At 50.0% G+C, this 15242-nt stretch overlaps 1 protein-coding gene across 1 annotated transcript; it reads right to left on the bottom strand.

Annotated features, from left to right (window-relative positions):
• Nucleotides 1-8758: 8758 nt before the first annotated feature.
• LOC119343468 (alpha-1,3-arabinosyltransferase XAT3-like) lies at nucleotides 8759-12275 on the bottom strand. The gene is made up of 6 exons (XM_037614408.1): nucleotides 11651-12275; nucleotides 11406-11504; nucleotides 11263-11310; nucleotides 11062-11184; nucleotides 10761-10886; nucleotides 8759-10146 (listed from the first exon to the last, which is right to left on the bottom strand). The coding sequence occupies exons 1-6, from the start codon at nucleotides 11805-11807 to the stop codon at nucleotides 8960-8962; spliced, it is 1740 nt and encodes a 579-aa protein (XP_037470305.1). The 5' UTR covers nucleotides 11808-12275; the 3' UTR covers nucleotides 8759-8959.
• Nucleotides 12276-15242: the final 2967 nt, after the last annotated feature.

Raw genomic sequence — 15242 nt, 5'->3', positions numbered from 1 at the left:
CCGCTTCTGCTTTTTCAGGCTACGCACGGTGGCGACGAGCCTTTTGTGAAGGTTCTTCTACTCTAGCAGCTTGTCCGGCGTTAGATCGTCCGGACTGTTATCTTTGCCGGGGATGGGTTGTTTATCTAGGTTGTCCTGTTCGGACGGTTGCACGATGGCATGTTCGTCGTCCACCGGTTCGCCCTGCTCTATGGCTGGGTCTGCATGGCTGCTCTCTTTGTCGAGGCAGGATCTTGAGCGGCACTTACGTCGCCGTTTTGACTGCTTTTCGGGGGAATGATCCCTCGTGGCGTCCCGTTGTTCCTCGTCGTTGCTTCCTTTAGGTGTGTCCACCTTGTATACATCATGAGATGAGGTGGCTGTCCAGTGCCTTATAGGTGCTGGTTCATGCTTATCTCCTACATCGTCGTCCATACCGTCGATGTCTTCGGAGTCGAAATCGAGCATGTCGTTTAAACTTTCGACAGTGGCTACGAAGTGGGTGGTGGGTGGGTTTTGAATTTCTTCGTCGTCCGCATCCCAACCTTGCTAACCATAATCCGGCCAGGGCTCTCCTAATAAAGAGAGAGACTTTAGTGAATTCAGGATGTTTCCAAAGGGCGAGTGCTGAAAGATGTCCGCGGTGGTGAACTCCATGATCGGCGCCCAATCGGATTCGATTGGCAGGGGCGCGGAAGGTTCGGAGTTCGGAGAGGAGTCCGGCACCTTGGAGTCATGAGCTTCGCGAGGGACAGGGTTGGTGTTCGGCTCAATCGCCGTAGAGATTGCAGCCCCCGAGGTGGTGTCCAACCACCCGTCCTCGGTCGGCGCAGTCGCCTCCGAGCTAAGGGTCGGAGCGGACACTTGTGCGGCCTCCAGGGCACTGTCCGGTGGCAGAGCAAGATCGTGACGTCGTGACAGTGCGGCGCGCTCGGCTGTGGCTCGAACCCGTCGAAGATCAAGTCTCCGCGAACGTTAGCCATATAGTTTAAACTTCCAAATCTGACCTGATGGCCAGGGGCGTAGCTTTCAATCTGCTCCAGATGGCCAAGCGAATTGGCCCGCAGTGCAAAGCCGCCGAATACGAAGATCTGTCCGGGGAGAAAAATCTCACTCTGGACCGCATCGTTTTTGATGATCGGAGGAGCCATCGGGCCTAAGGATGACGACACAGAAGAACTCTCAATTAAAGCACCAATGTCGGTGTCAAAACCGGCGGATCTCGGGTAGGGGGTCCCGAACTATGCGTCTAGGCAGATGGTAATAGGAGACAAGGGACACGATGTTTTTACCCAGGTTTGGGCCCTCTCGATGGAGGTAAAACCCTACTCCTGCTTGATTAATATTGATGATATGGGTAGTACAAGAGTAGATCTACCACGAGATCAGAGAGGCTGAACCCTAGAAGCTAGCCTATGGTATGATTGTTGTTCGTCCTACGGACTAAAACCCTCCGATTTATATAGGCACCGAAGAGGGTTAGGGTTACACAGAGTCAGTTACAATGGTAGGAGATCTACATATCCGTATCGCCAAGCTTGCCTTCCACGCCAAGGAAAGTCCCATCCGGACACGGGACGAAGTCTTCAATCTTGTATCTTCATAGTCCAGGAGTCCGGCCAAATGTGATAGTTCGGCTATCCGGACACCCCCTAATCCAGGACTCCCTCGGTTACATCAGGAAGATCATAAAGATCAAAGTGGCGGTTCACAAATCAAAGGCTTAACATGCACGAAGGCATGCCATGGCAGATCATTGTCTTCAGCTATCCTATTACAAGACATTGCTTTGAGTTTGCAAAAGTTTTAAATTTCAAATGTCTTTGGAGCTATATGCTCCCACAAGCGGGCCTGAGAGCCGCTCAGATCATCATCACTGCTTAATTTTCTTTCTGCCGCCTTGAGGGATTGTGGATCATCCTGCGCTGGTTCTTCCTCGTCGATCATCTGAAGATCAGTCGTTGTCCAGTCGATGTCAGTTAAAGCTTCAAAAGTGGCTTCATCATTGAGTATAATTGAATGATCAATGTCAGGAGCAGAGATATGCATACGCCGAGGTGGATGAGATTGACAACGACATGGGCTGGCATCTTAATCTTCTGATTGTTGTTGTCATAAGCCATCGTATAGTTGTGAAAGTTCAACTCTTCAACAAGTATACATGCCACGGGCCGCATCTCTCGGACGCGGCGATTGAAGTCTTTCTCTTCAAAGGGTGAATGATCATGTTTGAATTTCGAACACTTGGTGGCTATCTCCCCTTGGTCAAGCTCCGAGTGCCAGCTTTTGGCCCGGCCAAGAGTGACGATGGCTCCGGCTCGGGCAGCTGATAGTCTTTGCTCTTCAATCTGGCTTTGGGAAAGTGGAAAAGTGATCCAGCATAGCCTTGATTTGGATTGGCGGCTTTCAGCCACCCCCTAAGGCCACAAGACTATGGAGAGTGCCGATGTATAACTGCTCTGTTAAAGAGTAAATGGCCTCTAGCTTCAATAGCATGTCTTGACCAAGGTTGGCACTCCTGGGCCCTGTTAAGAGGTTATATAAGATTTGTCAGGCAAGTTAGCACTGCGTATATAAAGCCAGGCGGTTTACTAAATTTAAGTGCATATTATACTTACTAAAGATGGCGGTTGTCATTTGACTAATGTGTTATTTTAAACCGTACAACTCGTCAGTGACCGGCTTAAGAGCATTTTCTGCATCTTCGACCTTCTTGGCTAGAGCAGCCTTCTCAACTTCCCAGGCGGTTCTCTCTTCAGCAAAGCCATCCTTAAGCTTTTCAATCTCTTCTAAAGAATTTTTCAATTCTGACTTAGCTTCGGAAGTTTCTGCTTGCTGCACTTGCTGTTTTTCCTTAAGTCGCCTACTTGTGATTCCTTCATACTCAACTTCGCCTGAAAGACAACACTGAGATAATGGTTCCAACATAAGATGATAAGTTTTTGTGGTGCAGATTAATTGAAATCCCAAGCACATTGCAAGCAATATACTTGGCACTTGGGGGCTAATGTGGGTTGTTTCAAAAAAATACGACCCGGTTCAAATTGTCAGTTTAAACCGGCACGTGGGGGCTACATATTGGAGTTCTTCAAAGTATAATGACTATAAGTCTCGGCTCATCTTGTTAAGCTAAGCCGGCCCTTGGGGGCTACATATTGGAGTTCTTCAAAGTATAATGACTATAAGTCCCGGCTCATCTTGTTAAGTTAAACCGGCCCTTGGGGGCTACATATTCGGATCTCGGAGTTAATTAGCAGTCTGGTTCATCTTATTATTATGAGATCATGGTTGAAAAGTTGTATAAAGACCATTCAAGGGTTTATTTTTGAAAGACCCGGGTGATCTTGATAGGATAAGCCGGCCTTGAAAGGCTACAGTTTAAAGATTATTATTAAGTCTACAGCATACTCAATCTTTTCCTATCCTCTAGACTTGGCGGCTATATAAATATATATGGAAAGGGGTTAGTAACATACCTCATAGCATTCCTTCATAAGGTTCACTAAACCGGCCTCCAAGTCATGGCTAGTATGAAGGCGGTTCAGATAGCTCGCGTGGATGTCACTTGTGTCGAAGGCGGCATAACTCTCCAGATTCAGCTTCAATTTGCCTTCCACTGGCGACTCTTCTTTGGCGCTATGTTTGGCCAAGATAGTGGGATTCCCTGGCTCTGTATAGCCTGTGCCAGTGATGATGATGTCCTCTGCGGTCTTGTCAAGAGGGACCTCTTCAGCCAGCTCGGCAGGGCTGGGCGATTTAGGACTTGGCGGGTTATGTGTGATGGCCAGGGTCAACTTTAGTGTTCATTGAATCAAAGGTTGTGGTGTCAGTTTGTGGCAGCGGATCATTAGCAAGGTCTTCAGGATTTTGAATCGAAGCCCCCGAGACTACTGGCGCTTGCTTCTCCGGTTCACTAGCTTTGGGATCCTTTGAATAACCGCCCACTTTCAATTTCTTGCCTACTTTGGTTATGCCTCTGTGAAGGAGATATAAGAGTATGAGCATATCATCATAAAATATTAACCAAGAAATAAAAAGTTTTTACCCCTGGGCAATCTTGAAGGCAGGCATCTGGGTCCCGGAAGAGTTACCAAAGGATGAATGAGCTGTTCCCTGATAGTTTGAGTCGGAAGAGTTAAGTGGTTGACGAATGAGACCCGGCTTTGGAAAGGAGAGGGATGGATTTTGAGGCACCTCAATACGGCGTTTGCGAGGGGCATGTGTGTTGGGTAAGCCGGTTGCAAGATCTCCACCACCACTGCTCCGGGTTGTACGCTTTGCTTCGTGCTGCTGTTTTTTCAAAAGAAAATTGGGGTCCAGATAAGCAAGAGGATGAGAAAATCTTACTTTTCGGGAGACTCGCCAAGTTTTTTTTGTCTTGCAAAGGTTCTGAGTTGGAGGAGATTATGGTTATCTCTGTTGCGTCCGCATGGCTGGTCTTCGCATCATCCTGAGAGGAGTCAGCGGCAATAAGTTTCATAAAAAGAAAGCCAAGAGAATCGAGTTCTACCTCCGATTCATTGTCAAGGGCAAATAAGTCTTCAGCATCTTGTTTCTTTCCTTTGGTCTTTTTTGGAGCCTTAGACTTTCCTTTGGCCTTTTTGGCCGGCTTATCCTGCAATTTCTTGTTCCAGAAGGGAGAGTCGGCCTGAAAACACAAATGACAATGAGAAGATGTGCAGTTTATGAGAAAGTGATAAATGAGTTAAAGAATGACTTAAAGTACTTACGTCAGGAGTCGGATTGAGAGCACAAAAAGGGTCCAGTCCCGTTTTACTGCAGCTTTTGAGGGTCTCCCCGAGCAATGACTTGGTCACTTCATTGATTTCCTGGTCCTCAAGACGTGTTTGATTATATTGCTGTGGGTCTTTCACATCACATGTGTATTGGTACATTAAGCCGGTACGGCGGCTCAAAGGCAAGATTCTCCAAGCGACCCAGCATCGGACCAGGTCAACACTAGTTAAGCCATTGGCTAATAAGGCCCTTACTCTTGAAAAGGTAGGCGCATGCTTGGCTCGCTCCGCAGCAATGATCCGGTCGGGGATTGGATGTCTAGGACTGAGCCAGCAGGTGCGGAAACCCAGTAGAGGATTTTCACCCGCTGGAGAGGTGTCTTGGCAATAGAACCAAGTCTGGTTCCAGTCCTTGGGGTGACTGGGTAGTGCAGCTGCAGGGAAGACGACGTCCCTCTGCCTTTGGATTGAAATCCCACCAAGTTCAAGGCTAGGCCCGCCTGTCATCTCAATCTGGCGGTTCAAGTAATAATATTCTCTGAATAGATCAACGCTGGGCTCTTCTTGAAGGTACACCTCACAAAAAACTTGAAAGCTGCAAATATTGGAAACTGAGTTGGGGCGAATATCTTGAGGGTGTAGCTGATAGAAGTTTAGAACATCCCGAAAGAATTTCAATTCGGGTGGTGCGAAACCACGGAGGAGGTGGTCTGCAAAGATTATGACTTCGCCTTATTTAGGTTGAGGCTTAATTTCAGCCCCTGGAACTCGCCAGTGGATGGCGTTTTTTGCTGGTAAGACACCCATCCCAACATACTCATTAAGAGATTGTTCAGTGGCAATGGAAGCAACCCAATCGCAAGAGGTGGTGGTCTTAGTCATTTTTTGCCGATTGAAGCCTGAGAGTGAAGAATTGGTGGGTTAATATTGTGATGGTAAACCGCTTAATAGTTAAGGAAGCAAGTCTGCTGCCCAAAACTGGTTATGGGTGCGAGATTAACCACTATGAGGAATGGAAATAAACAATTTTGATTAAACCGGCAAGGTGCCGGCGGGTTATATAGCCATGGTTAAAGTTGGACAGATGCTAGCGGTTCACAAGTTCATAATTAAGCCGGTTGGAAGCTGGCAGGTTACAAAGGTATCATTTGGGTCGCCTAAACAACAGTAATAAGACAGGTATCTATAGATCTGGGATTGAGGAAATTTTCGTAAGTATGGGACAAACAAGTTTCGTGGTTTCTGCCGAGGATTTTGGATCTATTGTAATTCAAAAAATGAAAAATAATTGCTAAACCTAAAGCATGGCAATGGAAGAACATGCAAGCTGGGATTGAATCTCAGGAAGAGTGGATACATCTATGATTTGAAGCAAATAACATGACTATTACTGCAAGGTTTTGGTATGGTTTCTTCGGATTGAACTAAGCGGTATGATGGATCAACTGAGATGAACTCCAACAAACACGATGAACTGCGACGAACCCTATGAACGGGCTCAATATAATGTGGATATGGGTCAAGAAAAGAGCTTTACCTATTGATGTTGATGGACAGCGAAGGGGCACCGCAATCTCTGGTCACGGTCAGGTTGATGCAGCGACCTGGATGGAGCTATTGAAGAAGGTCGACTGGGGCGGTGGAGCTCCAGCGTCGGTGGACGACGCGAGGAGGAAGAAGAAAAAAGAAGGGCAGGGTAAAAGTGAAAAGAGGGGACTCCCATCCCTATTTATAAGGAAACAGTGAAATGGCATGGTAGAAATCGAGGAGATGACATGATTATCTCAACTGTGCGGGTGCCTCGTTTCTCGGACAACCAATTAATAGAAGAGATCCGTTATGATGTCACAAGTTTTTCATATATTTAATACTCATGATGTCATGGCGGGTTACAATGATCCAGTTTGCGTGACGTCATGGCGGGTTACAGTGTTTTTTTTCAAGGATTAAGCTTTGGAAGACAATTCGCCAACTGAAGCAGTGAAGATTGACATGAACAAGTTCAAATCAATCTGGGGCATAATGTTGGGGATATAACCCCGAGGTGTGACCCGCCCAGGAGGGGCCGAGTTACACCGTTGGCGATTCAGTATGCAGAAGGCCCAAGAAGATGAAGCAGGAAGACGACGGATTAAGAGGCAGCCTGGTGATGGCCCAATGGCTGGAAGTGTAAGCCGCTCGATGATGAATTGCCTGGTAAGGCAAGGCAACTTAGAAACCGAGCTGGTCACGATGTATGATCCGTCTCAGACTCTTGTAAGCCCTGGGGCCTCAACCTGTGTATATAAAGGTGAGACCCGGCGGCGGGTTAAATCAACAAACAACCAATCGAGAGCTAGGTCAAGCGTGATCGCTCCCTTGTAATCGATACCCAAGCAATACGAAACAAGAGCAGGAGTAGGCTTTCACCTCGTTGAGAGGGGCTAAAACTGGGTAAACCTCGTGTCCTTTGTCCCGTTCAACCCCTTTAAGCTAACCTACGTTGCGATGGCTCCATACCTAAATCCTTTCGCAAGGGCATCTGCCGTGTTAAATCCACGACATCCTTGCAGAACATGTACATGGAGTCTAGGCATGTAGACTCGCTCATACGGATGTACTCCACAATGAGATCACCGGGCACACCGTATGCAAGCATCCGGACGGCTGCAGTGCATTTCTGATAAGATGAGAAGCCAATCTTTCCAAGGGCATCCTCTTTGCACTCGATATAGTCATTGTATCCGACCACTTCCTCTCTAATGCGGTTGAAAAGATTCCTACTCATACGAAAACGCCGCCGGCATTTCTGATGTTTGAACAGCGGGTTGGTTGTGTCAAAGTAGTCCTTCCAAAGAAGGAAATGGCCGCTCTCTTGGTTGAGATTCAATGCCGGAAGGTGCCCGGGGATGGAGCCACGGAACAACGGCTGCTGGCTATTAAGGTGGTGATGGACCAACACGGCAGCCAAGATCTCCTCTTCATCATCAGACGAGGAATCGTCGGAGTCGCAAAGGAAATTATGGAAAAAGAACTCGTCGGCGGAGTCCATTTTTTACCTTGGCAAACTGTCGAACAGCTTGCGAGCGTCGACGAAGGAGCTGGCCGACGAAGGGATGCGCGCCTCCCTTGGACCAGGTGGCTGGCCTGGAGGCATCTGACGAGCGTGGCGGCGTTCGACGAGAGTGTCGGCGTCAGGACGAACGAGCTGGCCGGGGCAGCGAGGTGGCTTCCTGATCGCGGCGGAGATGGGGGTGGGAAGCTTCGGTGCCCTAACGGCGAGATGGTGGTGGCGGCGACGTGGGAGGTAGCAGCGTTGGGGGAAGATGTGTCGGCACTGGCTGCTGGCAGAGGCACCGGAAAATGGGCGGCGGCGGCGACGCGGTGGAGGCGGGCGAGAGTTTGTTGTCGATCTTGGGATGGGAGAGGATGGCCAATGTGCCACCGACTAGCGGGCCGGGGGGAGGAGTAGGCGGGCGCTACACGCGTCCGTTTCGTGTCCGCGCCGACGCAAATGAGGCTCAAAATTGGGCCGGAAATGAGTCGGCAAGCGGACGAAAAGCGGACGAGCGTCCGTTTGGGTTGGCGCGTTGGGCCGACTTTTCCGTCTGCACCGACACAAACGGACGCGCGCAAACAAAATGGGTCGGCGCGTTGGAGTTGCTCTCATATACTAAATCCAAACCACCTCATTGGTCATTTCCGTCGAGTTGATCCAGCTTACATTCGGATTCGGTCCCCACTGAACAAAATTTGATCTAGCTTACACACTCACATGCTCACAGTTTTTGTTACTCAATCACATGCTCAGCGTACAATTCCATGTTCTCACAGAGTGTTCTACCGTATTATTTTAGAACTTCTCTAGCCAACAAACCATGTGGAAACAGGGGGCAGTTCCAATAATTCGATGGATCCCGATACACACCTCAGCGCATTTTTCAGATGGAAAACACCTCAGCAGATTGGTTTATCATACGGTTTGGTTACCAGAAAGTCAAAGTGCTTAACTATAAAAAATATATCGTTGCAGGATGACAAAACAACTGATGAGATTCCAGACAGACAGACAATGTGAGGGGCCTATATCATTTCAATGAATTTCGTTCCATCTTTGCAGCGGCGGGCAATTTAATTTATACAGTTTACACGAGTAATTCCTAGACAAAATCTCTATAGTTTAGACCATACATACACGCCATGAGAGAATGAACATCAAATTTCACGAAACGAATGGTAAAAATGGGTGGCAAGTTGCCTTAAATTTACTGGTTGAGGTTGTCCAGTGCCTCCAGCAGCACAGGTCTGAACCTCTTGCAGTCGAGCCTCACGTTCTGCTTGTCCATGAAGGTGCGCCTGATGAACTCGAACCCACGCTTGTGGAAGGAGATGGGGTCCTTGAAGATCTTGTGGTCCCTCGGGTAGTGGTCGGTGAGGCTGCTCTCGTCGACGGTAATGGCGTACTGCTTGTACCGGAGGCCCATCATCTCCGACGGGTTCCCGAAGTCGGTGCGGGAGATCCAGTCGAGGCCGCCGAAGGGCACGATCTGGATGAGCGTGGCGTTCTGCGGCAGGAAGACGCAGTTGGTGAGCCCGGCGCCGTGCACGCCCATCATCACGTCCACCGAGTTCACCAGCTTGGCGAAGCCGTTGATGTCGGAGCTCACGTTGGCCTCGTCGATCACCACCTCGAACCCGAGCTCCTCGGCCATGCCGATAATCTCCTCCAGGTTAAGGAACATCCTGGTGCGGTGCCGCTTGATGATGAGCAGCCTCGGCTTCACCCTGGGGCTCTCCCCGAGCGCCGCCGCGGCGGCCTTGGGCAGCGAGTAGGCCGACCGCATGAACCGGTTGAAGTCGACCATGGTGACCCCGTTCGGCGACTTGGTGGCGTCGATGGTGAACTCCATGTAGGCGTGCGTGCCGACGATGGCGTGCTTGAAGCAGTGCACCTGGTCGTCCTTGCTGAAGTCGATAAGGGGGTACTTGGACAGCTTCTGGAGCAGGGTGTGGTACTTGATGGTCCACCAGAGCGCCATGTCCGTGATGAGGAACTGCACCTCGCCGTCGAACTGGCTGGCCGTGGTGAAGAGCGGCACGATCACGTCGGTGAAGTCGTGAAATAGGTTCCCCGTGTAGCCGGTGAGCGAGAAGATCACCACAGGCACGTCGTGGTACCGGGTGCACTCGGCGGCAACCTTGCTCGACTTCACCGTCAGCTCCGTGATGTGGCTGAGGCAGAACTCGTCGCCTTTCCGCGGGTAGGGCTTGATCTTCCACACCTCGTCCCTCTGCGACCCCTCGGGCTCCATGAACAGCACCGACGTCGCCTTCGGGTGCACCCTCACGTCGCCGCGCATCTCGCACACGTTCGCCCGGAAGTTCGAGAAGTCGCACAGCGGCTTGCTCCCCTGCTGCTGCTGCTCCTGCTGGACGTTGCTCAAGCTCAAGCCTGGGAAATTGTTTTGAAGATATACATTGTTATATCAGGAACATGGTGGTATGTTCATTAAAATTTGGTCGTGATGCAAAACAGCTGGATCAGGGTGAGCATACGGAGCATCACTGGGATCAAAATCTAGCAATAATGGGCCAACGATCATGTAGGAGTACGAGCGCTGACACGTGATGCGAAGCAATCAATGCTCCAAGTGGGCGTCACCGAGAACAGCAACGATCGTATTGGTAAGATACAGTGACTTGAATTGGACATCTGCATTGGCGGTCTATTTTCACTACTACTACTGGTACGTAACTCGGATTAAACTAAAGGCCAGTACATTGCTCTAGCTTGTGCTCATACTAGTAGAGTAGACCATCAACACTTCAGTTCTACTCTGACAGCACCACTACTAAGTGTACTTCTCTCCATAATTTACTGGTAGTAGTACAGCTTCTGCTCTGCCATTAGAAACAGAGGAATCAAGTTCTTAATGGACGCTCTGACGGCGAAGATTGCAGATGGAAACAGGGAATACTAGAACGGGATCGACTGACTGACTAAGTAAATGGGTGTCAGCCAATGCACAAAAATTGGAAACTGCATCGAATAAATGCAGGTGGTACCTTCTTGCTTGGCATTCTCGGCGTCCTCGGCGTCATGAATGGTGTAATTGGAGACGGTCGGGAGCGTGACCTTGGCGTGCTTCTCCTCGTCCCGCTCCTCCTCCGCCTCGTCTTTCCTCTCCCCACCTACACGACCAACCATCTCATCTCAGCCCCAGGTTCCAAGCTCGAAGCACGATCACACGGAAGGAACATTCAACGCTTCAGCTCGGCGGCCCGGGTGTCAAATCACGGATTCGGAAAACGAAATGGGACAGAGACGCTTCCTAATTACGGGCCAAAACTGCGACGGCTGACCTACCTAACGTCTCGTCGCTGGATTTACGGGCGTCGCCGTCCTTGTTGGCGGCCGGCTCCGCCATCCCGCTGGCCGGGTCGGGCTCGCTCAGCACCCTATGGTCCTCTTCCTCGCCGCCTCTGATCTCTGTAAAGGAGCCGTGGCTTTAGTTTTAGTGTGAGGCCAACACGAAAAGCCTTTCGGGTAAGATGGGTAGAGATTTACCTTTTGGCTTTACATAGGTTTCATCGTCGACCACTTTGGGGTCTCCACCTGGAGGAAGGAAGGAGGAGGAAACGGCCGGGTGAGCCCGGATAAACGGCAAGAATTAACGGGGAGATTAATTTTGGCTTTGATTGATTATTTACCGATGATAGCGTCGGTGGAGGTCTTCTGGGCCGGCGTGTTGACCTTCTGCTGGATCAGGATGGACGCCGGCGCCTGGTCCGCCGGCAGCTTGCCGTTCACTGCGCGAGAAGACGACGGGCCCAGTCGGTTAGTTACAGTTCGTTACCGAGCGTCTTCTTCAAGAAGAAGACGACGCTGTGACCAGTAGAATTGGGAGTCCCGAGAAACGAATAAGGACGGAATTGAAATTTGAAAGGAAACTTACGGCCGAAGAGGATGGCGTCGGGCTTGGAGACGAGGACGAAGGTGAGGGAGACGATGAAGAATCCGACAACGATGGCCAGCATCCGGAACCGCCGCGACTCCTGCCGGCCGCCCCCGCGGAGCAGCTTCGAGTTGGGCCGCTCCCCCGCCTTCATCATCGTGGCCACCAGGTCTCTCTCGGCCTAACACGCACGGAGGACGAAGAGGCGTGCAAGGAACGGGGCGGAGACAGTGGTGGAAGATGAGCGGAGAAGGAGAGACGCGGTCGTCAGTCCTGGCTCGTTGCGTGTGTCCTTGTGCGTCTGACCGGGCTCCACGGCCCGAGGGAGGGAGGGAAGAAGGAAGAGGAAGGGAGGAGGAGTGGGTGGGGAACTGGCGAAACTGCTGGCTGCTGTCCGACTTATCGACGCCATCCCATCATGCCAGCGAAACTGAAACGGTCGAGCTGACCCACCCCCCTTTCCCCGGCCACTTCCGTGCCTTGCCTTTCCGCTCGTCTCTCGGCGCCGGGGCAACAGGAGTCGTCCGTGCAGCGGGGAGCGAGCGACGGCCCGGCGGGGTGGCGGTGTGCGGCCGCTGTCCCGGCGGCGAGGATGACGGAGACGCGGGCCTTTTTTTCCTCTCGACGAGTGCTGTGTGTCAGAGCGAGGAGGACGGGTAGTAGCAGAAGTTGCAGGGTAGCCCATCCGGGGCGAACACGCACGTGAAGGCGCGGCAACCGGTTTTGACCGCTTCCCTGTTTCGCGTGTCCGGACTTGATCTTCTGCACCGCAACCCTCCAGCTAAGGCCTGCTGCACATCATGTGACGGGTTTTTTCGTCGTCGCCTCGGCCGGATTTCCAGTGGGATGGCTCGGCTTTGCCCGGCTGGGCATCTCATTCCGGAAACGTTTGTTGCTGCTGTGTACTGTATTTCAGTTTAAACGAGCCAAAAGATTTATCATTTTCCTCATAACTAAGAAGAACAAAGTTGACCGGTTAAGGGCTCCTTTGATTCAAAGGAACTTTGCAGGATTTCTGGAGGATTGAAATTCTAAGGATGTTTTCCTTTGTTGGTCCTTTGATTCATGGATTGAATCACATAGGAATTTTTCCTATGGAATCGTCTGGAATATATTTTATAGAAAATCTAACATCCACTCCAACTTCTTTTTACAATTTTTTTATTTTTTCCATATCATCAAACACTCATTGCTAATTCTATAGGATTCAAGCGGGCATGCCACTTCAACTCTATACTCTTTCTATTCCCGCGTTTTCAAAATCCTATGAATCAAAGAGGCCCAACGAAAACCTAGATTACAAACCGGCTACTAACAACATCATGACACAACCAACACACAACTGGATCAACAGCGCCAGCCAAGCGAGAACATCATCGGCATCCTCCATACTTTGACTTCGCCTTGGACAATCACAAACTTAACAACCATCAAGAGGTTGCACCAAACAACAAAGTATCGCCAAACAGTCGACCGGAGCGTTAAGGACACGACAACTTTGATTTTGTCGAAGAGCTTCACATGTGAAAGTTGCAAGCCTTGCTCCGACCTAGTCCGTGCAACCTTCGGCTAGCGTCATCCGTTGAAACCACCCTCATGGAGTCAGCGTTGCAAGGGGCCTCATCGCACTAGCTCCGACTTCTCTGTCATAGTGAGTGATACGTCTACAACGTATCTATACTTTTTTATTGTTCTATTAAAGTATCAATCTTGAATGTTTTATATACATTTACAAGCAACTTTATATTATTTTTTGGAACTAACCTAATAACTTAGTGCTCAGTGTCAGTTGCTATTTTTTGTTTGTTTTTGGTTTCGTAGAATAGCAGTACCAAACGAAGTCCAAATATTATGAAACTTTTTGAAGATTTTTTTCTGGACATAAAGGACACTAGAAGCTTCGGGAGAAGACCAGACGTGGGAGCGTGGGCCCACAACCCACCAGGGCGCGCTCTGATGGGTTGTGGGTCCCACAGAGCTCCTTTGACCTAACTTCGCCTCTATAAATACCCATAAATCAGGAAACTAATAGAGGAGTCCACGAAATACTTTTTCCGCCACCGCAAGCCTTTGTTCTCAAAAGATCCCATCTGGGGACTGTCGGTGTCAAAACCGGCGGATCTCGGGTAGGGGGTCCCGATCTGTGCGTCTCAGGCTGATGGTAACATGAAGCAAGGGACACAATGTTTACCCAGGTTCGGGCCCTCTCGATGGAGGTAAAACCCTACTTCCTGCTTGATTAATATTGATGATATGAGTAGTACAAGAGTAGATCTACCACGAGATTGTAGATGCTAAACCCTAGAAGCTAGCCTATGATGATTATGATTGTAATTGTGATCGGCCTTCTAAGGGCCAACCTCTCCGGTTTATATAGACACCGGAGAGGGCTAGGGTTTACATGGAGTCGGTTACAAGGAAGGAAACATAATATCCGGATCGCCAAGCTTGTCTTCCACGCAAAGTAGAGTCCCATCCGGACACGGGACGGAGTCTTGAGTCTTGTATCTTCACGCTCCAATAGTCTGGACGATGTATATAGTCCGGCTGTCCGGATACCCCCTAATCCAGGACTCCCTCAGTAGCCCCTGAACCAGGCTTCAATGACGATGAGTCCGGCGCGCAGTCTTGTCTTCGGCATTGCAAGGCGGGTTCCTTCTCCGAATACTCCAAAGTTATTATCGAACACATAGACCGTGTTCGGATCTGCAAAATGATCTTTACATACCACCGTAGAGAGAATGATATTTCAGCTGACAACTGTTCAGACGACGTGATATGTCATTATGGTCGGGTCATTATTCGAACCGTTTTCTCACAACCAGCCACAGCGCGTATTGCGAGGTGGTTTCCTTGACACGTCTTGTTAAAGCAGAGATCGTGTCCCCTTATCACGGGATTCTCATCAATATGGGTATGGGTAATCCCACCGCGCCATCAATCGTGGCGCTTGGGAAGTAAGCGATTCTTAACGGGCAAGTGAGGAGGCGCACCGCTTTCGTCGCCTCTATAAAGGGATAAAGGATCCCCATTTTCACCCACGCCTTCCTCCTCCTTTGCTCATCCTTGCCTCCTCGAGCTCCAGCGCCCTAGTCCAAGTCTTCTCCGCACAGCTGAATATGTATGGAGCAGGAGGCAAGTGGGTGGATTCCACCGTGAAGGAGAAGCATATCACGAATCTTTGGGCGGCCGGATACTTGGCCGCAGACATAGCGCACTGGCTACCGGACGACGGGCAGGTCATTCCAACCCCAGGACCCCATGAGAGGGTCGTGTTTCTCACCCACTTCGTCCGTGGACTGGGATTTCCTCTTCATCCCTTCGTCTGCGGGCTCGTGTACTACTACGGGCTAGACTTCCATGATCTAGCCCCAAACTTCGTCCTCAACATCTCGATGTTTACCGTCTGAAAGAACATGCGGTGCCCCCATGTTTGGTTTTGGTAATTGATGACAATCTCTATGGACTAATGGTTGTCTTGAGTTATATTTGAAGGATTTGTCCATAGGATTTTCTTGAAGTCCATGTGTTGGTTTCAAGGAGTTTATGAGTTGACCAAGGTGCTATTAAGGAATTATCCAAAGATTGGTCA

The sequence above is a fragment of the Triticum dicoccoides genome, chromosome 1B (genome assembly GCF_002162155.2).
Source record: "Triticum dicoccoides isolate Atlit2015 ecotype Zavitan chromosome 1B, WEW_v2.0, whole genome shotgun sequence".
Classification (NCBI taxonomy): Eukaryota; Viridiplantae; Streptophyta; class Magnoliopsida; order Poales; family Poaceae; genus Triticum; species Triticum dicoccoides.
Note: the sequence above shows the minus strand (reverse complement) of the source record. Positions and strands in the feature narration are given on the sequence as shown.